General features: G+C 35.1%; 2 protein-coding genes across 2 annotated transcripts in view; both read left to right on the top strand.

Annotated features, from left to right (window-relative positions):
• Positions 1-2114, top strand: part of TSNAX (translin associated factor X) — a 74901-nt gene extending 72787 nt beyond the window's left edge. Inside the window, exon 7 of the mRNA XM_085890347.1 lies at positions 1268-2114. Coding sequence (XP_085746473.1) covers positions 1268-1621 — 354 coding nt within the window. The 3' untranslated portion in view covers positions 1622-2114. The remainder of the gene's footprint in view (positions 1-1267) is intronic.
• A 3724-nt stretch (positions 2115-5838) lies between these two features.
• The window catches only part of LOC147023589 (synaptosomal-associated protein 25-like), a 97688-nt gene continuing 76426 nt past the window's right edge, over positions 5839-27100 (top strand). Inside the window, exon 1 of the mRNA XM_085890346.1 lies at positions 5839-5849. Coding sequence (XP_085746472.1) covers positions 5839-5849 — 11 coding nt within the window. The remainder of the gene's footprint in view (positions 5850-27100) is intronic.

Genomic DNA, 27100 nt, shown 5'->3' with positions numbered 1-27100 from the left:
CGGCTGTCCGTCTGTTCGTCCATCCATGATAGTTTTTTGTTGCCACGATAACTTAAGAACGGCTGAAGGGATCCAAGTCAAACTTGGTACATGTATGTTTCATAATGTAAAGATAAATCATTATGGAACTTACATTATGGCCAACTTACAATCATTATGGAATGCTACTCACTTGTGATTTTGCTTGCTCTCTCACAAATTATGGAGCCAGCTTTACAATATGCCTTACTTACACACTGTCCAAAGACAATAAATTGGGGATGACCTGTAATGTGAGATGTCTGAGATGAAACCAGTCTGCAAGTCCAAGAGCTATATGGTGTCTTCACATCCTCCCATTCTACACTCTCTTCTGTGGTCTCATTGCATCCACTTAATTCCAGGCCATCTCCTTTACAAATGTGGATTGAGTATATGGACATTGATGTTGGCGTACTGAAAATCTGACGCATTGTTATCAAACTATCAGCACCTGGCTTTAAAATGCTTGAAAGGAACTTTAATTATGGGTGGTGTGGGGATTTTCTTTGGCAAAGGAACATATTACCAAATCTGTGTTTTTTTAACTTGCACTTTTATTTGAAACAAGCTGGGGTACCCTGTGTTGCCTGGTGCTGATCTAATTCTGTTGACATTTAAAATAAATCAATTTTTTTTCTTTTTTGGTAGAGATGAAAATACAAAAAAAATTCAGAATTTTTCAATAATTTTTTTTTTGCCTAAAACATTCCACGGCACTCACTGATGAACCTCTGAAAGTTTGATGAAGATCCGTTTGGCCATCTCTGAGAAATATGATAACACACACACACACACACACACACACACACACACACACACACACACACACACACACACACACACACACACACACACACACACCTCTTATAGTTTATAGATGACTGTTTCAAGCAATGTGGCAGGATAGTTCATTAGTGGTGTGCTCACCTCCGAGTTGTCTTGTCTTTGCTTGATTCATGGCAGAATAGGTCAGAAACAATTATGAGTTGCCATCCTGGTGCTTCACAGGCAGATTGCATGATAGTCTAGAGCGGCCTTCAAGTGACTCGCCTTTGAGGAACACGTCACTGACCTTTGCAAGGTTTCTTGCACTTCTAACTTTTGTCAGGATTAGCATTTGAGAACCTCAATATCTTTTATTGTACCTTGTAATGAATCTACCAGTGATTATTGCTTGCTCGTTGTGATAAAGTTACATGTGTCATGTTTATCAATCACCCATATACGTGAACACTTGCTGTTGCAGCCTGCAGCAAAATTGCCCCTGCCTTTGCCGGATTACATCCTCGGGGTGGCAGATTTGACCGGCGAGCTGATGCGAGTTTGCATCATGAGCATGGGCTCTGGTTCTGCTGACCCTGACACACCCTTTCGCCTCTGCCAGTTTGTGCGTTCTATCTATGATGGATTCTGCATCTTGGGAAATTCGGGCCCACATGAGCTCTCACGCAAGCTGCCTGTGCTGCGACAGAGCCTATTTAAGATGGAAGACGCATGCTACGCTTTGCGTGTACGAGGTTCTGAGTTTCCTCACAACATTCTTGCCAGCATGGTATCATTGCATGAAAGAGGCAACCACGATGAGTGTGATGTAGCATGATGACGCATGAAATTAGCTGTACCATCCTCATTATTCCTTCTAATTTCATGCTCACCCATTTTTATTCTCATTTGGAGATTGTTTTGTACGTGTTGCATGTCTAACTATATGAAGAACCTTGATGAACAAATTGTCCACGTGGTCCACATATGGTCTTACGCATTGACACTGTGCTATTAATAATCTATCTTGTGCCTTGTTTTCCCTCTCGCTGACCTTTTATACTTCCTGATTATAATTGGGAGTTATGTCATGTGAATTGAAACATCTCTGAGGCTGTTGGCTCTTTATGGACTGCTTTCTGTTATTTACTATTGGTTCTTGTACACTATACCATGTATTTCCGAAGGGAAAATGGTCAATTGTAATTTTAAAATGTCTTATATTCTTGTGAACAGAGAACTATCAGAATGTGGTGGGTTTGACAACTAGTCAAGCCTTAACACTATATTCACATTGACAGTGATTAAATAAACGATTTGACTCGTTTGGATTCTTTTTCAGGATTTACCATTTGAATACTGCTCAATGCAGTGGTTGGAAAAGAGGATTTATGGGCCACTATGTTGACCCATTTGTTAAAATAAACCGAAATCTCAGACAACTGAGCCAACACACATTAAGAGGTAGGGCAGAGAACTCCTCCTTTTATACTTTTAAAACTATTAGACCAGTTAAACCAATGATACTCATGTATAGCGATACGCAGCTGATAATACGGCACGATACTTATGGTGATATTACCTAAATGTCAAATATGAATGACCATTATACCGTTAATTTATCAATCTATCACGTCTCCAATAAGATATCGTGTACACTGTTATTTACATTCTGCACAAGTTTTAAAATGACAAGTATGCCAATCTATGACAACTCTGTGGCATTTATTTTTTTCTTGTTTTTTTATGTCTCTGCTGATGAAGTCGCCAGAGGCATTGTTTTCATGTTGTCCATCCATACGTACCTCCGTCCGTGCTAATTTTCTCTGTAACCACTTATCTGATTGACACAATGACGTCATAATTGCAGATGGCGAACGCTTTATCCGATCATTATGAAAGATTTTGAGGGTCATCTCGGGCTAAATAGTATTTGGGGGGGGGGGGGCGTCACGTGGTTCAGCAGCCATATTGTTTTAACATGAAAGCCTTCAAAAATCTTCTTCCATGAAACAGCTGAACATATTGAGGCAAACCTTTTCAAGTATGATCGCCTTTCCATGACCAACAAAAGTTTCTCACCTATGACGGCATAGGTCACATGGTTTGGCAGCTATGAATTTTTTGAGCAATAAACCTTTAAAAACCTTCATCTCCAGAACGGCTTGGCAGACCGAGGGGAAACTTCACCCACATGTTCCCCAAGCCTTGGGGATACCAGGGTGTTCGTGAATAATTAATGTCACATGGTCTGGCAGCCATTTTAGATCGAACAAAAATCTTGAAATAATTCTTTCACTGGAACCTCTTCATCAATCGACGTGAAACTTCACAATTATGATGTAGTTGTCATGTGGAATATATGTTTTAAATTTCAACCTGTTTGGACATATGGTCTGGCTGCCAGAATAATTTAATATTTTGAATCTGGGTTCAGGGATTTTAAATTAAACTTGTTACAAGTATGTATAATGATGTCATAATGTGGCGCAGGCATATCTGGTGACGTCGGGATGTCGAAGAGTGCCCGAGTTGTTTTTTTTTTTTTATAAAATGCACCAAAACTATGAAAATATAGTTTCATAAAAAAGAGTAAAAATATAAGCCTGGAATTGGCGCAGTGGTTAGGGCAGCGGCTTGGGATCCAAAAGGTCCTGAGTTCAAGCCCCGTTGGGCCACCGAATTAATACACCAGGGGGTTGACTCAGCCTGTCATCCTCCCGAGGTCGACGAAATGAGTACCAGTATACTGGGCCGGTGTATACCCCAGTTAAAATAGGTGTATCATATCCCTGTGTCGTAAGAGGCGACCAGGGTTGCGTCAGGAAGGGCATCCGGCGTAAAACATGTGCCAAATCACTATGCGGATCATATGGATGATCCGCTGTGGCGACCCCTAACGGGAGCAGCCGAAAGAAGAAGAAGATAAAAAGAGTAAAAATGTCATTCAAAAAGTAAAATTCTGAAATCAATAGATGTGATAATAAATTATTTTGTGAATCATGCAGAATACATGCTTGAAAAGAAACCAAAAAGGAGAGAGACAGAGATAGATTGGTTTTAACTGGTTATTATGTAAAGTATCTTGAGATAAATCCCACACACAAGATGTCTTAAATGAGCTACCTTTTTTCCAGTAAGTTTAAAGGTACGAGAGAATATGTCCGCACAGCTCTTAGCATGCTTGAGCAGACAGTGTAAAAATATCATCTCACTCCCCTCTGTACATAGGTGATCAGGACGAATTCAGAGACAAACCAGAGGGGGAGCACAAACTCGAGGGGGGTAGAGTGCAAAACCTCCGCCGCCAATACTGCTGGGTCACTTAAGTGAACCTGATATCCTATTCATTGTAGGTCAAAACGGATCAGACTCTACTGAACCACGATTGAATAAACTAAACGAGATCGATGCGCATGTAGAAATGCCAAAAAAAAAAAATCGAAATTTTTTTGAAAAAAAAAGGTGCAAAATTTTTTTTTTTTTTCTCTAACAAATTTTTTTGGGGGGGGATTGGAAATCACTTAAAACATGTAGAAATGCAAAAAAAAAATTCAAATTTTTTTCAAATAAAATCGAAATTTTTTTGAAAAAAAGTTGCAAAATTTTGTTTTTTTTTCTCGAACAAATTTTTTTGTTTTCGTTGGAAATCACTTAACATGTAGAAATGCAAAAAAAAATTCAAATATTTTTTCAAAACGGCCGCCATAGTGGCCATATTGGAATTTGGACTAAGTCCAAAAATCTAATGGCATGATCCTTGGACCATACCTAATCCCCCCACCAAGTTTCGTCGAAATCCGTCCAGGAGTTTTTCTGTAATACTGTTCACAAACAAACAAATAAACAGACAGGGGTGAAAACAGTAACCTCCGTCCATCTTCGATGGTGGAGGTGAACGAGAACAGCACTTGGCAGAGCACATACAGAGCACACACATACAGGCAGAGCTCCGGCAGGCTGAGCAGTTTACGTTTTGTATCCCACTGATGGGGCAGATCTGGAACAACTGACCTGCACCAAAATCTAATTGGCTTCTTGGCATTTAACAAACTCATCCACCACGTTTTGTCATAACCCATCCACAACTTTTTTGAGATATCATGCTATATGTCGTTTTTGGCACTATCTCTCAATGGTGAAGAATCAATTATAAAAATAAAGAAATTGTCGTATCCGGATCTAGATTCGGATCTTCACCAAAATCGAATCAATTCTTCCTTGTCACACACCCAACCTGTCCACCAAGTTTCGTCCAAATCCGTCCACAACATTTTGAGATATCCTGCACACAAACAAACAGACATGGGTAATTATTGTTGAACGGCAGATTTGTTTTCCGATTCGTGTTCAAAATATAACATTCAATTTAAATAAGTTGTTCATAAAGCGACGTTTGTCGACAGACAGAGACAGACGGCTGGACTTGAACCAATTGCTTAACCCCACGTTTCGCTTTGCATGCACGGGGTAATAACCTGTACGCACAATCAGTTATGGGGTAATGATTCGATCCTGACTGTCATATCTTTGTCGGATTCGATGAGAGGCGTGCCTTCCATGATTTATCAACGAACCTCATACCCCATGTGCATATCCGATATGTTTGTGATATTTGATTCTGCTGCTGCCTGCAAGGATGCTCCATCCCGTGCTCAAGTTCACCTTTGAGATAGACCATTTGAGTGTGCTTCCTTTTCTGGACATGCTACTCAAGAAATCTGGGGATGGATTCTCATTAACAACCATGTAAACAGAGCCTTGACCATTTGTGCACCGTTCAAACTTTCCGCAGAAATTGAGTGCACCAAAGCCATTTACTTTGACAATGGCTGCCTTGAGCAACTTGTGAGTTAAAAGTCAAACAAGTTTGCGACCTGGTCAAAGGATGCCACCTTCGACCCAGAGAAGTGTCCATTCTGCCAAAAGCTATGAGGTACCTTGGAGAGGTAAAATGTCTCAAAAGGTTGGACGACAGGTTAAGCAAGCGGTTTCATGCTATTTTAACACTGTTGTAACATGAGTAGTATTTGCCACTCAACAGCGGCAGGCAGGATGGCTGAGAGGTATGCACACTCGCCTCTGGGTGGTCGAGCCTGGGTTCAAATCCAAACCCGGCTACAAACGGTCACCCTGGTGTTTCGCAGACAGGGTGAGACATCAATGTGTGTGTGCCATACCTGTACCTCGGAAGGACCTTATCTTTAGTTGGTGGACTTTGAAGATCACAAGGTGTCATTCGTAAAGAGGAGGCGAGCTATTCCTGGCATCATGGCCAAATTCTAAATTCCTGCTCTAACCGAAAGGGGGCACTGCATCAGTGGCACAGCTGCACCTCCACCAAATAACGTTACCCACAGCCAGATACTGCATACTAAGAAGAAGAAGCACTCATAATTCTGCCTCCAATCCGGAAAGATGTCCTGCTGAGCAAACAATATGATACTTTCAAAAATGGAGTCCTCCCTCGAATGCTTTGCACGCAGGTGCAGAAACCCCTTATAAAGGCGCTGTCACACCTTGACGATTTAGCCAGCAATGGCAACGTATAAAAATGTATGTAAAACGTTGGCGTACGCTGAAATTTTGATGTTTTTTTTTAAAGTTTTGGTCGTATGCATAACATATGAGTAATGGGCACAGAACGTTTCGTTGTCTTATAGATAACTTATACCAACGAATGCTTAGCCTGTTGTCGGCGTTCACAACCTCTGCCCAACGATAGTTTAACTTAGACATAGCGCGCTGCACCTATTGCCGATGAACTCGTGGCATAGCCTGTTAAAAACCTGCCGCACGCCGATTTAAATCATAACCGCCTGAAAATTGAAAGTGTGAACCACGCAGTCACACCTTGATGATTTAGCCAGCATATGCCGACCTATGAAAAATGTGTCTAAAACGCTGGCACACGTCGAATACGTTATGGGTAAATTATGTATACGTTAAGAGCACGCTGAAAAACGATGAAGTATGCTGTCATATTTCGAGGTACGTCTCATTTGTCATGAAATTTCAAGCATGCTGAAAATTTTACGATGTACTCGCCGTATGGCTCACACGTTCCGCTACGCTGGGAATAAGTTGTAGGCACGATATGCAATCGTTAACACACGTCGACATAAGTTCCTTGTAAGTTACTCATAAGTCGAAACACATCGAGGTAATGTTTAGCATACCTGAAACTTATTTTCTTCGTCAAGACACATTTTCTTTTTTTCTCCTTGGCAGTGATCACCAAACTGTCTTTTTTGGATGCTGAATTGGACAATTTGCCAATGTTCACATGTTCACAACAAATTTGGAACCTTTATTGTAGTTTCTTGTAGTTCGCATGAATGTAACTGGTGTTGATTACTCTAATAATTTATTGTTATTTACTGTACAAAATCCACAAACTATTTCCTGCATATTTTTTGTGGTAAGTGGATATCACTTGCACATGATAATATAATATTCTTTCAGTATTGGCACATGCGCCAGGCTCACCAGGTGCATACTTGGACCCGCTGCCACGAATGACCTTGAGGCCCCTGGACCACGAATAACTCCGTGGCCCGACGGGTTGTTAAGCAACCGCAGATGCCAGCAAAAGCAATTACACCGAACAGGGTCCTCACGTCCACAGCTGCATTACCTACTCGTTGGTACAACTACCTGAGCTAGGGTCCATGCCATCAACGCGCACACAAGTACTTATTACAGCCGAGCGGAACCGTGAGTGCGGCGTTGGCTAATCAGCGAAGCCAATCAGTGGGGCAAAACTTCCAGTCTAGTGATTATGGACATGCTATGTTGGATCAATGAAAGAAACGACATAAGTATGGTGAGTATACTGATTCTGGCTCACTTTTCCCCATGTAAGTGAATGGGGGATTTTCAGCGATTCATATTTTTTTCCCTAAAAAATAAACCCCCTTTTTAGCCCAAGGTATATTTATTTGTCTCCCCTTTTAGCCTTGGGGCACTCAATTCAAATAACCAATGCAATAAGATAAAGATTTGTTCAAGTAGCCAAGTAGTAATGTGATTTGTTAAAGGTGATTCAAAAGAAATATCTGAAACATGTAAGCCGAGGGACACTTTTTTTCAAATAACCAATGCATATTGTTTAGCTCACTCATTGAACCTATAAAGATTTGTTCATTCTCAAATTCCTTCAATAGTTTAATTTTCTTTGCACAATAATCCCCATCTAAAATATTTAAAAATAAAACATTTGAATCTTTATATTTTTCAAGATACCCCTTTTGTGTCATGATGAAATGATAAACTTCTCTCATTGATCTCATCTGACCACCTCCTGAGTTGCATATCATTTTGAGATTGTAGTAAATATATATAGATTGTAGTAAATTATTTTTCCATTGTTCAATTGATAACCATCAAATTTTTCAGTCCATTCAAAGATATTTATTATTTTCTTTACATCCTCTAACTTATTGGTTTTTAAATTGATTCGCATATTTGTTTTATTTACCTTTGTTTTAGATATTTTTTCAATAAGACTTATTTGATATTTTTCACATTCATTATGTTTTCCATTTATATACCAAGACTGAGATTTTCTCCACTCTTTAGTTTGACTAATACTTGGTTCGACCATTTATATATTGTGAAAAACGCGGCAGTAGCCCTTAAAAACCCTAACCCATCTTCCCATCGTTAAAACTTGTGTCCATATGGAACACAATCTATTCTATTCACTCTATCATACAATATCCAAATTGAACACAATCTATTCTATATACTCTATGATTAAATATTCACTATCATACAATATCCATATGGAACACAATCTATTCCATTATCTAAAATAAATCTCTTGTCATCAAAGGCTTCTAATGCCTTTTTATTTACTTCTTCACTTTATATCTTATGTTTATAACTTCTTATTGTAACCTTTTATCAATCTGATCACCATACTTATAAGCATATGCCTTTGCTCTCAATCCAATAAACTCACTCATTACTTTTCCACCAAACTCATCCTTAAACTTACCAATAACCTTTTCATTCTTTTTTGAAAATAACTCACTCTTCTTACTAAAATTACTTGTATCATATACTCCAATATTTTTCTTCATATCCTTATAAACATCATCAGTTTTTATATCTAGGATAAAACTATCAGTGTCCATATGCAACAATGAAACATTTTCACCATATTCTTTCTTTAAGTCATTGTACAAATAATCATACATCAATATCTTTGATAAAACAAGAACTGCTGTTCCAATATAAATTGGTTTATCCATGCCAATACTTTCCTTTTTCATATGAATCGCAGAAAAGTTCTCTGAAAAAACCTCTTCTCTCTCAAAACTTGGTTTATTTATCAATCTAGAAGCTTCTTTCCAAGATGTTGCGAATCTAATGTTTTGTCTGTTTCTAACATTTTCCATAGTCTTTCCGAATACAGCATTATTCATTAATTTATAAAAGTCCCTTTCAAATTTTACTTTTGCATTTGCTCTCATATCTGTATTGAATTTAATATACTTTTCCATCCAAGGACTTTGTTTAAATTTTAAAACTCTATGAATTTTAGCCACTCTCAACCCAGCAGATAAATATTGTCTCAAGTTCCTTTGATGCAAAACATATCCCTCTTTATCATAGAATGTTGTTAATAACTTTTCTGTTGATTTACCTTTAATATTAAAACTTTTATGATAATCACTTAACCATTCTTTCTTTGGGGTTTCTTTCTCACATGCAAAAGGAAGGTCTTTATGCTTATGATGAAGATCACTCGGGTACCTCAAATCAACTTCAAAATAATAACCTTCTTCTTCCTCATTCAATTCTTCTTGAGAAGAAATAACAATATTCATCAGAGCCTTTTCATAATCCTTTTCTTCCACCAACTCTAATTTACCATAAGGCAGAGATTGAGACATTGCCCATCCATACAAATTATTAGCATCAAAATACATCAAATAATTACTATCTTTTTCACTCTCATAATTTGGAAGATATTTATTATTTGCTTTAGCATATCTTTTTGAACATACTTGTGATATTCCACCTCTCTTAGACTTCTCAATCATCAAAAGCATATCTACATCACTGATTAAATCTATATCTTGTTTTGTCATTTTCAACATTGCACACCAAGCTAAACCAGGAGCTGTGAAATAGTGGGCAGGATCTAATGCATAACAACTTTTATAATGACAGAGTGATCTAAAAGCTTCAAACACATCAGCTAACAATAAAACATCTGTTTTTAGATACAAATCATGATATTCTCCAAGGTTCTTTTTCTTAAATATTTTCCAAATTTCTTGTGCATGTTTATATTCCTTATCACTTATCTCTTCTTCATAAAGGTTATTATAGAAACTTTCTTTTGAAGGAAGTTGTGTTTCTTTAAATCTCATAAATGAATCCATATAATCATAAGGATAAATTAACCTTACTTGTAAGAATTTTCTCTTTACTTTGAATTTCATTCCTTGTTTGAATTTCCTCTCAAGTTAGAATTCCCTCTTTAATCAGAATTTCATCTATAATCATAATTTCCTCTTTAGTTAGAATTTCATTCATTGTTCGAATTTTCTTTATAATTAGAATTTCATCTTCAGTAAGAATTTCTTCATTAATTAGAATTTCCTCTTTACTTTGAATTCTCTCTTTAATCTGAATTTCCTCTTTAGTTAGAATTTCCTCTTTTGGAAAGAATGAATTAAGATTTGGAAAAGAGCCCGTGGAGCTTAGATTTGATGCGAGGTTGGCTCGTGGTGTTCCCATAAACTTGTAAGAATCTAGAAACCTAATACGAGTTAAAGGTGTTGTGAATATCATTTTTGGAAATGAAATATACTTTTGACTTGTGTTTGTTATGGCAGAAATATTCCCAGGTGTTTTTGAAAGTTCATTTACAGCATAAATAGATGTGTATCATAGTTGGCGCTGTTGTGAAGAAAGACTGGAATAAAATAAGGAAATTTATAATTAAGATTACAACAGGAATGAGCGGGACCTCTATATTTACCAGTAAGATGACAATGATCCCCAACTTTAGACTCCTCAATTTCCTCCTCACAAATATGACAGATATTGTTCTTTCTAAATTCTAATTTTTCTTCTTTGGTGAATTCCATCGGTTCATTTGTTTCTTTCATTAATTTAGTTCTTCTTATACAATCCTTTTCTCATCGTTTTGCAAACTCTTGTGAAGCTTTTTTTCCACTATAATGTTCAAGTTTATAATACTTTTCTCCAACAGATGATTTGATATAATAATATAAACCACAAGGAATATGTTTTTGATATTTTTTTTTTTGTGATTCTTTTGGATTAGGAGAAGCAGGATTTATCTTTTTTAGGATACATTCAAAATCACCGTATATCACAAATGGGTGCATGATAGATTTATTATAATCTTCAAAAGAAATCTTTTCACCAGGTTTAGGCATTGTAATTACAGCTGATTTGTGATTACTACAATATTTTGAATGTTGTTCTAATCATTCTTTTGTATGAAATGAATTAAGACATTGCTTCAAGGATATATTTTATTTGCTGTTCTGAATACCTGAGAAGAGATTAATCTTGATAAATTATTGATGTATGTGTAATGTGAATTCTTTCCAACACTAAAATATAAAAGATCAATGTGTGTTTCTTCATTTTTATAGTTGTTTGAAATTTTTAAAATGTGAACTTTGTTTGTATCCGTTAATCCATATACATTAATAGAAAGATTATTCTTTTTCTCAAATTTAGGAATATCTGTTAGTGGCATTGGGAATTTAAAATCTTTAATGTCCAAGGTATTCTCATATTTCATATATTGTTTTACTCTTTCTGAATTACATTTTGGTGGATGTAAGTGAGCAAGAACAGACCAGAGAAAACATTTATTATCATTGTTCTTAATATTAACAACTGCCTTCTTTAGTTTTATTTCTTTTGGTAATTCAATATAAGAAGAAGCTTTAAGAGGGTTTGATTTTAGAATGTGTATATCTAAAAAGATGATTTTTTTCTAAATATTAAATCCACTTCCTACCACTGTATTATCAACATCCTCCTCTTGTCTTGATAGTTCTTCATAAACCGCACGATTCAAAAAATCTTGAAATGATGTTATAAAATGAAGATCTGTTCTCATATAAGGAGTTTGTTCTTCATCTTGTCTTTTCATATTCATTTCACTCCCATATAAAACTTTAAAGTTTTCATTTATTTTAATGTCTTTTTAATAACTTTTTCAACATCAGCTTTCACTCTTTCAATTGATTCAGCTATTGATGATGGACCGGGTTCTCCAAATTGAAAAATCCTTATTTTTATATGCCCTTTAAATGCCCCATCAGTGTTTTCAATATAATAGTCTCCCTTTACTTTAAACTCATTTTTCTTGTGTTTTTGTGATTGAAGGTGATTGTTATAACTACTCTTCAAAACATCCTTTGAACAGATATCACAATGTTTTCTTTCCAACTCAAGAGGAGATATTTGATGAAATAGATTAAATGTGTGTTTGTTGGTTCGGAGGTGTTTTCTATAATGTTCATATTCGTGATTACAAACATCGCAGTACGTTGTATTCACCATATTTACAAAATAAAACTTTGCTAAAACTAAAATCTTCTTGATGAAAATTTAGTTTATTTCACAGGTGAATCTGTGCTTAAACCAACTTTATTCTCCAACTTTTCACTTATAAATACAATGTTTCAAGACACAAAAGACAAGTTTCAATCAATCTCGTCATTTGTAAAAGATACTGAGAAATATGTCAAGGATGTAAAATTGAACAAAGATAAATATAACAACTATTGGATAAAAACAATTATGGTAAGTAATATGAGTTCTTCAATTTCCTTCTGTGGAAGGGCTTTTAGTATACCTGGAAGAACCTCAATTAAAGTATCTCAAACAAAAGTTTGTCCTCTCCTTCTGGTAATATATTCAAAATGAGAAAAAGCAATTAAACAAGAAAAAGTATCAAAAAATAAAAACCTTATGGATGAAGCTTGAGAAAGAAAAGATAAGACCATCTGTAATCTGCAACGAGAAATTTGTATTTTTTTCAACAACCCTAAAGATGTAAATCCTGATGAAATAAGGGATGTTAATATATCAGGTAAAATGACATTTCGTTCAATAGTAGTTAAGGATCATTTTAAAATTACCTTTAATAAAAAAAAATGTAGCAGTTCAATCTGTTAATGACAAAAAGTATATAGATATCGATGGTAATGTTTTTTTCTACTAATTAAATTTGAGTCAACATTCAACTGAAGATTTGAAGATTATGAGTGATTATGATACCGAGAGTTTGCATTCAAACATTAGTTATGATACCGAGAGTTTGTGTTCAAATGATAGTTATGAAAGTATAGATGATTCTGAAAGTATCGAAGATGATATCGAAGATGAATTTCAGTTTAAGTAAAGTTTTACTTTATAAATATGATAGACTTCCCTGATTCTCCATATGACAAATTTGAGAATTGTCCTGCGTGTGAAAGACGGGGATTAAACACAGTCAAACGCCTATAAACAATGTATATTTTGTGATTTTCTTCTAATTAATGATAATAAAAAATTTTAAAAGGAAAATAATTATTTTAGATTTACACCAAAAATGAATTACTTTACAATATTGATAACAGAAATGAATGTAAAGTATGAGGGTGATAACACACCTTTCCTTACAAGAGAAGAAACAACGTATTCGAGAAATGTTCAAAGGATTGTTGTTATATATTATTCATGGATGTGATTTTCAGGGAAATATCAACACAAGATATTGCATAAATAAAATAATGGATTATCTTGAAATTAAAGCTGAACAAAGGATAAAATATGGAGTTTCTAAAAAAGCCAACAATAAATTAAATAACCTGTTTTCCAAATATATAAATGAATGATTTTTTTACCCATTTGGGAAAATAAGATAAAATTTAACAATCATAAAAATCTTCCAAATTCATTAAGATGTCTCATAGTTGGTTCAAGCGGATGTGGAAAAACCTGCTTACTTTTGAAGATGCTCCTTACTCCCAACTTTTTAGATTATGATAATTTAATAATTTTCACAAAGTCAAGTTTTCAACCAGAGTATCAACTACTCTCACAAGGTTTTAATGTTGGTCTTCAAAAAGAAGATATAATCGGTTTATTTAAACTTCAAAAAAACCGAAATGATTATAACATTGAAGATATAATACAACTATTTTGTGATACACAGAGATGTAAAAAGAAATCAAAACCGTTAACTTGTATTCTTAGTGATAATACGGATGATATACCATCTCCCCAAGATTTGGACAAATCAAAAAAGAACCTCGTTATCTTTGATGATTGTGTTAATGAGAGAAACCAAACGGTAATGGACAGCGACTACACAAGAGGGAGACATTCTTCTTGTAATTGTATTTATCTTAGTCAATCATACTTTCAACTTCCTCGTCGTTCCATCAGAAACAATGCTAATACTTTTATTTTATTCAAGTTAAATTCAACAGATATAAACAATTTTTAAAAAGACAATTGTTTTACATTATGGAGTAAAAAGGAATTTGGGGATAACATGAAACACACGACTGAAAAATATAAATATATTGTTGTGAAACAAGATGAGATATTAAATGATATTTTTCAATAAATAAATGGATGCGAAAGAATGAGCAAGAAGATTTAGGGAACATCAAGAGTTGGTTTCAAAAGTTGTAAAACAACAGGAAGACATAAAGAAGAAACGCAGACAAAAACTAACGGGTGAAGAAGCATTTGGAAGAAAACAAGAGAAATTTTTTGAACCACTTTTAAAAACTTCCCAAGAAAAAATTATAGATGTTTCCACAGTTCCCACAATAAAATATACTCCAAGAAAGCTCCAAATGTTAAAAGATTTCAGTCAAATGACGGAGGAAGAATTAGAGCATATAGGAGAATTAGAATATGATGATGAAGGACTATTTCAACAACTGGAAGAGATGAATCGACCCCCTGATTATATTGTGAATGCTGTTCAAAACAATGAATATTCAGCGGATTCAAAAACCAAAGCAGGACAGATTCCAACAGAACAACCAGCAATATTTCATCTTGTTCAAGAAAAGGTATTGATATTGAATGATGAATTAAGGTTCTTGAATTCTGCTCAACCTCCTGTCCAACTCACTCCGAGATTAATGTTTCTTCTCACAAAAGATGGAAGACAAGGTTCAACTGTGAGGGATCAATCAAAGTATATTGATAAACCATTGGATATGAAAAATAATGATGATAAAGTAGATATTGATCTGCTGAACTCTGTTGATTATAGGGTTATTCTTTCTGGTAAAAGTAGGAAGAATGAGAAGGAGAAACACATTATTCAGGCTTTAAGTATCCTTGGTTCAGGTGTTAGTTTTCTTCCAAATGACCCATCACAATTACTTAATAGACTATTATTGTTGTTTGGCAGTAAGAAGGCTGGAAATAACAATTGTTTTAATGAAGCATCAGCCATTTTAGACCAGTTGATGATAATAGATGATAACAGTTGATTAGACCACATGAAAATAATAAATAAATATCAATATAAAGACATTTTATCTCGTATTAAATAAGATGAGAAGCACAATCCTTAGTTTCAATTTCACAACAAGCGACCACACATCTTCATTCCCATACCCACTACAACTTGACACAACAAAAGAATATGAGGCATCTTTATTGTCCATGGAAACTTATAATACCTTATTTAATATAACCGAGAAAAATGACAAGCTTAGTTATAATCCGGAAAGTGGATACAAAACGATAACAGTCTCACCCGGAGCATATGAGATTTCTCAAATATCTTCCGAAATTGCTCGTTTTATGAAAGAACAGGGTGATGAACCAAAAAATATTGTTATAGACATTCAAAAACATACTTCAAAATCAACGATTAAACTTAAAAATAACTACAAGGTTGATTTCACAATTGATAATTCATTTTGAGAGTTATTGGGTTTCTCCTCAAAAAAGATTGAAACTAATGGGATGTTTTACAGTGATAATGTCATTCAAATATCCTCAGGAATAAATTCAGTATTAATTCACTGTGATTTGATTGATGGTGCTTATAATGATGGAATAAAAACAAATACAATATTTTCATTCAGCGCATGCTCAACCCCAATTGGTTATAAATTCAATATGGAACCGAAAATTTGGTTTATCTCCCTGTGTCAGGAAAAACCATCCACAGAGTAAATTTTAGGATAACTGACCAAGATAATCGTATGATTTCTTTTAATGGAGAAGTTATATCCATCAGAATTCACCGATGTGAAGTTTTCCAATAAATAAATACGATGGTTATTGTGAGGAAACACGCGTTGGGAAAATATAAAATAATTACAGGGGATGGGATGTTCCTTTCCCCATACTACAAGGGCAAAGGTATGTATCTTAGTAGAGGATACTATAAACCGACGAGACAAAGGGGTGTCGGACATCAATTTAGAGGAGATGGGATAATTGATACTCTAATGGGTATCGGTTCAACTATTCTTAAACATAAAGACCTAATTGGTTCAACTGCTTCTGCTGTGGGAAATGTAGCAGGTGCTCGAAAGAGTATAAAAGATGCCCAAAAGGAATCTCATAAATTACAAGCAATAAAAGAAATTAAGAAAGGCAAAACTCAGTTGTCCCCCCAATAACGACAAAATAATTTGAATACTTGGATCAGGGTTTCAAAAGTTTTAACATATTTTTTTCCGAAATAAATACAAGTATGGAAGCAATTGTTAGTATCTATGATTTGGATGATACTATTATTATCTCAAACTCCACTAAAAAAGATTACTTCAAGGTAAATGCAATAACTGGAACAGACTGGAATGCAAATGGTACAAAAAGTTTTGAAATAAATAATCAACAAACCTGTTTGAATCTATCCGAAAGTTTCTTGTTGTGTAAATTTACATTCACGAAGGCTGGGAATAACACAAACGCTACACTCGTAAATGATTTCTTCTGGAAAATGCTTGATAGTGTTCGTTTGTACATTGGAACACAAGAAGTTGAACTGTTTGATTATGTCTCTGCTGTATCTGAAATGATGAAATTTACACTATATTCATTCGGTGATAGAATGGGAAAGGGGACTGTCGAAGGTTTTATTCCTGATATGTCAACGGGAACAAACACAGACCCTGGATATAATCAAAGGAAAGGAATGTATAATGATGATACAAAAGCAGGTAATAGTTTTACTATGGCAGTTCCTCTTTAAGGTATATTTGGATTTTGTGATCATGATAAAGTTCTGTATGGTCTTAAAATTAGATTTCAACTACAAAGGAATGATAATGAAAATAGATTACTTTTTGGTGTTGCTAGTGCTTTTGGTGATCAGAATAAATTTGGAATTGATGAAATGAGTTGGTATATTAGTGAATATACTCCTAATCTTAAAACAGAAGAGATGTTGAATAGAAGACTTAACTCAAAGAAACCACTCGGTGTATAATACCTCCAATGAAGATGTCAACACGGTAAACTCAACCAAACCACTTACACGTGGAATTTGGGTGTTCTGGAAGGAAAGCCACGATATCTGTGGATCATTTTTAAAAAGCCAGATGGTGATACTGCGACTGATAAGAATAATGCATTGAGTGATAATGCCAAGGTGAAACAACTTCGTGTTTCTCGAGATGGAACATTTTACCCACGAGATAGATTGGAAATTAATTGGGAAAAAAATGATTTTGCTGAAGCGTACAAGTCTTACCAAAAGGTGTGCGAAAGTAATGGAAATAAAGAACCTATTTTGGATATGACAGCATTTAAAAGTTTGTATACAATCTATGCATTTGACCTGAGTGCTCAAAAGGAAACTATAAAGTCTAATCGAGTGGATACTTCCCTGTACATTGAAAGAGGAGAGAGTGAAGAAGTTGATACATATTGTTTGCTTTTGGAAGAAACAGAATTGCAGATTAATACAGATAATGGTGTTATGATTAGTCTCACATAATTTTTTGTTAAATAAATGAGTGGCAAAGTACCAACTGGGGTATATCTTGATCAAATCAATCTTCATCAACTATCATCTTGTGTTCAAAATCAAAAGCCTTGTGCGATTAACGTTAATACAATTCAGAGAAAAGGAGCAGTAAGAATTGATGTTTTGCTCACAAGAGAACAGGTTAAAATCTTGAATGATACTGGCTCACTTAAAATTAAAATGACAAAACCATTGTTGAAAAAATATTCAATAAGAGAGACGAGTGGAGGATTTCTCCCATTTCTAATTCCTTTATTTGCTGGTTTAAGTGCGGTTGGAGCATTGACCGGTGGTATTTCAACAGCAGTGAAAACTGCCAACGAAAGGAAGGCTCAACTCCGGGCTCAAAAAGAATTGGAAAGACATAACAAAGAGTTGGAGAAACAAATTAGTGGAAGTGGTGTAATTGTAGATTTTGCTGAAAAACTTGATATGGACTTGGAGATATGCTTTCTTCCATCGCACAAGCAGGTGTAAAATTAACCAAAAGAGGTAATAGATTATATCTTTCTTATAAATAAATGAGCATTGATGAGTGGTTTAAAGAATTTGGAAAGAATACAACATCAAATTTACAACTTGTCAAATATTGTAAGAAATTAAAAATTCATAATGTGGTTATTTGTATGAGAGATTAATTAACAAATGTGCCTAAACATACAAAGAATATTATTATGAACTTTGAAGATAATAATGGGAACGGTTCTAATTGGGTTTGTATTTTTAATAGTCAAGATAAATATTATTTTGATAGTTTCGGTCTTCCACCACCTGTTGAAGTCATAAAATTCTTACAGAATGGTGTTTATCAAACATTTCAAGTCCAAGAATTAAATTCCAAGTGTTGTGGTCAATTATGTCTGTATGTGTTATTTCAACTCAACAAAAATAAAAATTTTCATGACATTATTTTTAATCTAATATAAATGAATTATGTTGGTATCAAACTTACTTATCAAATTATTACACAAAGGCACAGGCTGAACGACATAAATATAATATAACCAAAAATATTAATATGAAAAATGCTTATAAATTAAAAAAAATTATCCAACCCCGACTGACGCGAATGACTTGGTGAGATTAAGTGATTTATCACAATATATATCCTTAAATAAAACGGCCGTGTATTCCAAAGATACAGAAGTGTTGATTTTATCTCCAGGTCATACAGAATTCACAGTTCGAATTAAAAAAAATTTTTATAAAGAAGCGTATCGTTTGTATGAGAATAGAACAATGGGGGTATGATATGAATGATTTAGGGTATAATTGGTCATTTAACATTGACCGAAAAGACCTGGAACAATTAAATCAGTCTCGTAAGGAAGAATATTATCCACTTGGTATCGAGAATGAGTTTTGTGGAGCCATGATTAGTAAACAACAAATAAAAGAATTTTATAAGGGTAAATATAATCATGGTTTTGCCCTAGTTAATATCATGAAAACAGAAAAAAACAGGATTATATATAATAAGTAAGGAAATACAAAATGATTTATCTATGGGGAGGTGTTTCGTGTCATAATATTATTCTAACATATATTTCTAATACATGAATGACGGCAAGAAGGCTTCAAGAAAATTATCATTTCTGTGTCCAAGCATACCTTCAAGAAAATGGTATTCGGTATTTTAATAAATATGTTCTACAACATAAGAATGAGGTATTTTCAATAAAAGATTGGCATTATGCTGATGTTGATAAACCAACAACTTTGGATTTAATTAGAATGTTAAATAATGAAAAAATTATAAAGTTAAGAAAACGAAAGGCTCTTTTTGAAATTCAAAAGAAATTTCATTGGTTTCCTGTTGGAAATAAAATTCCTTTAGATGCAGGAATAACAAGAAATCCCGATGAATATATGTATGATATTCTATGGGGTGTAAGCGATTTAAGGATAGTAAGGGACGAGGAAGTTGAAGAGAGAGAAGAGGAGGAAAAGGAGAAGAGAGAGAAGGAGGAGAGGGAGAAGGAGGAAAGGGAGAAGAAAGAAGGAGGAGAGAGAGAAGAGAGAGAAGGAGGAAAGAGAGGAGAGGGAGGAAAGAGTGAGAATGAATAAATATGAAAATATGGAAACCAGTGAGATTACAAAAATATTGGTGGTATTACAGAAAATAACTCAACCCACTGAGGAGGAAAACAAAGAATTGACAAGTCTTTTAGCAGTATTTTCGACAAGACCGTTGACATCGTTTTCAGGGAGAGGGTATTGATGTTAATTAAAGTTTTTTTTCTTTTTTCTTAAATAAATGGAGGAGAGAGTGAAGGCATTTCTAATGATTCTTTATGTTTTAAAAATTAAGATTCAAATGTGCATGTTGGAAACTAAAAAGGTTTTTGCACTCTGTAGGAATTTTTTCTCATAAATAAATGAGTTATTGTCTCAAATGTAAAAAGAAAACTAATACTAAAAATATCCCATATTTTAAAAGTAAAAATAACAGGGTTATACAAAAAGGTATATGTTTGGTGTGTGGTTCAAAAAAAAAATCAATTTATCTCCAAACACAAACTCGGAGGAGATATACAAAAGTTTTTATCAGGAAGTAAATTTACAACTACTGGAATACCGGGGGAATTACATCTACCAGGGTATTCTTTCTGTGGTCCAGGCACAAACTTGGATAAAAGATTAGATGAGGAAGACAATCCTAAACCATGGAGCAAACCCATCAATAGGGTTGATGAAGTGTGCGTGAGGCACGATATTGATTATGGGAATACCACAACGTTGGAAGAAAAACATGAAGCCGATAGAGAAATGTTGTATAATTTGTCTCTGATACAAAATCCAACCTTGAAAGAAAAAGTTGATAAGTTCATCGTGAAGAAGATGATCAGTGCTAAATTGAAACTTGGACTTGGAAATTCAAAAACCTTATAGGCTCTAATGATGTCATTAAGACTGAAGAGCAATTAGCTGATGAATTATATAAACCAATATTCTCAAAGTTTCAGAGAAGGAAAGTTTATTCCAAGGAAGTTGATTATATCTGGTCCGCTGATTTGATTGAACTCAATAATGATAAGGGGTACAAGTATGCTTTAACCGTTATTGATTTGAGGAGTAGATACGCATGGGTTGTCCCTTTAAAAAACAAAACAGGTAATACTCTTATGTTAGCCTTTCAACAGATATTTAATAAAAGTAAGAGAAAAACCTAAAAAAATTGTGGACTGATGAGGGTGGAGAGTTTTATAACAAGACATTTATGAATTTTCTAAAAAATAAGAGTATTACATTATACAGAACCTTTAATGAAGGGAAGGCCGTTGTTGTTGAACGTTTTAATCATACCTTAAAAGAGAAACTGTATAAAAAATTCACACAATTCAGTTCACAACAATGGTCATCTTTATTCAGGATATTGTGGATAAGAATAATAACACGATTCACACGTCAACAAATATGAAACCATCAGAAACATTTACAAAATTAAAATATTGTTACGGCTGTGGAAATTCGCATTACACCATGAAGGGCCCATAGGTGAGATATCTCTAAGTACATGTGTAGTTTGCCCAAACCCATTGTATAGAGGGAATTTCTGTGATCCATTCAGGCTGCGACACTTTGAGTTAGCCATTTTTTCTGTTCTATCTTTATTTTGAACCAACCACGTCTCAACCGCCATCACACAACAACCACCAACCACAACGCCGCTTCACAACAACCACAACCACACCTGCCTCTCAACAACCACGCCATCCTCACCACTCCGCCAGCAACCGTCAACATCTCCACGAACACAAAAGGGGAACAACAACAACTCCCACCCCGATTTCTCTGGTGGAATGTCCACCATCATCGTGATATGTAAACTCCACTTCTTCCAAGGACCTGCCAGGAATATATATATATATATATATATATATATATATATATATATATATATATATGTATATATATATATATATATATATATATATATATATATATATATATATATATATATATATATATATATATATATATATATATATATATATATATATATATATATATATATATATATATATATATATATATATATGTATATATATATATATGTATATATATATATATATATATATATATATATGTATATATATATATATATATATATATATATATATATATATATATATATATATATATATATATATATATATATATATATATATATATATATATATATATATATATATATATATATATATATATATATATATATATATATATATATATATATATATATATATATATATATATATTGTCGCGGATTCGCGCCCGCCGGCGTGCGAACGACCACGTAACTCGAATCGCGGCACGTCGCCCACCGGACGGACAATCCAGTCGTGACCCTCTCGGACTAACGCCGGGAACCAGTCACGGGTGGACCTTTCGGTCTCACCGCGATCGTGCCAATCGGCCCCCGCGTGGGATAGGGTTGCTCGCCAAATTCGACCTACCTAAGTACCCACACGGAGGGTAGACCGGGCGATTGCACCTCGCCGCAGGTCGACTTCGGACACGGGCCACTTAAGCGACCCGTTCCGTACTATCGGGATAACCGAGCGGTGTTATTCGTCGACCTCAACGGTTCGATTAATTATCGGGCGTCTTAACCCATGACCAACCCTTTACGTGAAGCAAGATGAGGATTCAATGAAAGAAATGACGAAGCGAAGCGGGAAAACAGTTCAATAATAAGCACATTTATTTCGCGATGAACGGAAAGCACACATATACAATTCCACCAAAAGCACATGGAAAAGAAGAAGACAAAAAGCAAATGCGACAATGCAGATCTAATACCGACTACGCGAGCACACGGCAACACTTATACAATTTTACTTCACAGACGGCGCCGACAACACACATTCCCAAAGCAAAAGAAAAGAGAACCACCCTCCAGGATGAAGGGGTAGGCGGGCCTGTGGCCGAGACCGTGTCGGGCCTACCCGTCTGATGATGAGACGCGAAGTGGCGGTGGTGCCTCAACTCCGCGGGCCTCGCGGACAGTGTCTGGTAGGGGGTGGGAAGGGGGCCCCCTTTTGTCGCACTATCTCAGCGCGGGGGGGAAACAGGAGGGGGTTGCTGATGCTCGGGGAAAGGGGGATTTCACAAAATCGCGGGTCCCGCGACAAGCGTCTCCACCACGACCTCGGTCACGCCGCCGGCCTTTCTCTCCGCAGTTCCCCGAATCCGACGCGAGCACCCCCTCGTCCGCCTTCGCCTTCGCCGCCTCTCCACAGCTCCGTCCTCTTCACTCCGACTCCGCGAACTCCCAACTGCGAACTGCCACTTCAACTCAACTCTTCCTCCGCTTCCAACTCAACTCTTCCTCCTGCGAACTGAACTGCCTCGACTGACGAACGCGGCCCCTTATATCCCCCGTGGCCTCGCTCCTTCATCTTTGACCCTCTGCCTCCGACCTTTCACCTCTCTTGCTGGCTCCCCATTGGCCCGAGGAAAAGTGGGCGTGAATGCTTTTTGATCCATGAATTTGCATATCGCGACCGCCCTCCAACGCCCTGGAGGCGGGGCCAAATCGCCCCTCGCTCACCGATTGGACGGAACAAAAGTGGGCGTGAGTCGTTTTTGATCCGTTTTTCTGCGGAAAGTCCGCGATGCTTTTGAACACGCTGCTCGGTGCGCGCTCTACACGAGTCCAGCATCGGTGCCCACGAGTGGCGCGAGATGACGGTGATGCGATGGTGGCGAGTTGTGACGGTAAAGGTCGTGGCGGTTGTGGTGAAGCGGCGTTGTGGTTGGTGGTTGTTGTTGTGATGGCTGTTGAGACGTGGTTGGTGGTGGTAATAATGGCGGTTGGTCCAAAATAAAGATAGTAAAAGAAAAACGGCTATCCTGAAGAGTCGCAGCCCTCATGAATGACATTTATTCCCTCTAGACAACGGGTTTGGGCCTAACTACACATATACTTACCGAGATATCTCACCTAAGGGACCTGAATGGTGGTTTGCGAATTTGGTCAACCACAACAATATATATATATATATATATATATATATATATATATATATATATATATATATATATATATATATATATATATATATCAGGATAATCACGATTTAATTTATAATCATTTGCTTCATCGTTCAAAGAGGAACCCATACACAAGCTTACCAACTTTGTGGTGAGCTGTTTTCTTCGTCGGAAGAAAGAGAATCCATGTCTCAGTTTTTTTACCATTGGTACAATGTGGCAAAAAGATCAGAGGCCGTGATAAGACTTCCTCTTCAATAAGAGCATTAATTTCATGCACCTCATCGTGATATGTAAAACTGCTCTTCTTCCAAGGACTTGCCAGGAAAAAATATATATATCAGAATTATCACAATTTAATTTATAATCAATTGCTTCATCGTTAAAAGAGGAACCCATACACAAGCTTACCAACTTTGTGGTGAGCTGTTTTGTTCGTCAGAAGAAAGATCGTTCATGTCTCAGTTGTAAAAATGAAAATCCCGTCTGGCAGAAACTTTGTCTGGCGAATCACTTATAAGGCAACAATGAGGAAATTGCCTAATCATCAGGTGTGGCCACAGGAAATGACGCTTCGGGCGAGACAACTTGGAAAATAATTGGGCGATATATTCTCAAATTGTATGAATCATTTTCATAACATACTTAAAATGCCCTAAAATGATTTTGATTAAACTTATGTTTAAAAGCCTGTTGGTGTTCTGATTTAAAATATAAACACGAGGCCTTGTCTCTCACAGAATAGTTCCTATATTTTCACAGCATGACTGTCCAAAAACACTTCCTCATTTTCACGGCACGAACTGAAAACATTTGAAACAAAACTTGTTTATTATATGGCGTGGTTTATGCAAAAAAATGATATGCAACTCAGGAGGTGGTCAGATGAGATCATTAAGAGAAGTATATCATTTCATAATGACACAAAAGGGGTATCTTGAAAAATATAAAGATTCAAGTGTTTTATTTTTAAATATTTTAGATGGGGATTATTGTGCAAAGAAAATTAAACTATTGAAGGAATTTGAGAATGAACAAATCTTTATAGGTTCAATGAGTGAGCTAAACAATATGCATTGGTTATTTGAAAAAAAGTGTCCCTCGGCTTACATATTTCAGATATTTCTTTAGAATCACCTTTAACAAATCCCATTACTACTTTGCTACTTGAACAAATCTTTATCTTATTGCATTGGTTATTTGAATAGAGTGCCCCAAGGCTAAAAGGGGAGACAAATAAATATACCTTGGGCTAAAAAGGGGGTTTATTTTTTGGGAAAAAATATTAATCGCTGAAAATCCCCCATTCACTTACATGGGGAAAAGTGAGCCAGAATCAGTATACTCACCCTACTGACATAAGCGAGGCAGATTTGAAAGATAACAATTATCTATTTACACACACAAGCAAGCAAGCATCAAACACATATTTCCATGCAAGCAACAGCTATCTTTGTTTACACAGGCAGGCAATCAACAAGCAATCAAATGCAAAAGACACAAAGAAAAGACACCCCTAATACGTATTTCCCTTTTATACCGACATACTTAGACAACAGACATGGCACCGTCATTCATTCCGAGGAGACGAGAAGAAATGAGGAGAAAGAAGCAGAGCAGAATGTGGAGACGACTCTTTCATTACCTTGTGCCAGAGATGTATCTTTTATGACATAAATTCTACGTCCTTGATTTTCGTCGGCATGTATGCCGTCCATACGGCATACGTATGGAATTGTTATTACAGCTCCTCGGTTCATACCAAATAAGCTTCTTCTATGTTTTTTTTTGTTTTAAGTCTACATGTTTTATGGCTCATGATGGAACTGAAATAAACACGCACGCACGCACACACGTGCTTGGCCGATATCAGAAATTTTGGGAATCAACAGGTTGGGGTCAGTGTGATTACCAACTACAGTACTTACTGCATACAACCCAGAAATCTTGAGTAGCTTTCACCGAAAAACAACGTTGCATTTGCCTTGAAGTTTCAGGGATATTTTCACAAACATTATCTTCTCTCTATATATTACTAAAACTCTCATCTTGTATGTATGTATGTATATATGTTCCCAAAATACAGCCAAAACAGTATACGATAGCGCAAAAATTTGAGGGCAACCTTACTCACCATTCTCCTGTGGTGTGCAGTTTCAAATTTTGTTCAAATCCGGCAACAACAAAAAATTATGAAAAAAATCAATTCCCGATTCAGTCAAGTACTCCGGGAGAATTTGATCAATGCAAACAACCTCAGCTGTATAGTCCGCTGGAGCTATCTTCTTTCTTTGTTTTTTTTAATGATTTTTTTTATCAACCGCTGTCACAATGGGAACCCAACGGGTTCACGTGTCATCTCGTTCTTTATAAACAGCTGTGTGTGATGGGTGGAAAAAAATTTGGCTCAGTAATTTAAAAAACATGTCAATACGGCAAACAGCTTAGAAATCAGGTGTTATTTCACAACAACTTCCTCAGGGTGACGGAGCATGAACCACTCGCTCAGGGTGACGGAGCACGAACCACACATGTTGACAGATTATCTAATTAAATGCATGAGTAAAATTTTTACTCATGCATTTAATTAGAGTTTTTAGTATACATGCAAAGTTTAAAGCTGCGAGGTTTTACAGTTTTGTAATTATGGAGGAGACACACACACACACACACACACACACACACACACACACACACACACACACACACACCCTTTTATTTGTATATATGTGCGTATATATCTATATTTATATATGTCTGTTTGTGTGTGTGTGTGTATGTATATATATATATATATATATATATATATACATATATATATATATATATATATATATATATATATATATATATATATATATATATATATATATATATATATATATATATATATATATATATATATATATATATATATACATATATATATATATATATATATATATATATATATATATATATATATATATATATATATATATATATATATATATATATATATATATATATATATATATATATATATATATATATATATATATATATATATATATATATATATATATATATATATATATATATATATATATATATATATATATATATATATATATATATATATATATATATATATATATATATATATATATATATATATATATATATATATATATATATATATATATATATATATATATATACACATGTTTGTATGTGTGTATATATTGTTACGGCTGTGGAAATTTGCACAACACCAGAAAGGTCCTTATATCAGTTATGCCGGTAAGTTTACGTGCAGATAGTTCC

Source organism: Eptatretus burgeri, chromosome 7 (genome assembly GCF_056783735.1).
Source record: "Eptatretus burgeri isolate ZD-2024b chromosome 7, Ebu_testis_v1, whole genome shotgun sequence".
In the NCBI taxonomy this organism is placed as follows: Eukaryota; Metazoa; Chordata; class Myxini; order Myxiniformes; family Myxinidae; genus Eptatretus; species Eptatretus burgeri.
This window is presented reverse-complemented; position numbering and strand designations above follow the sequence as displayed.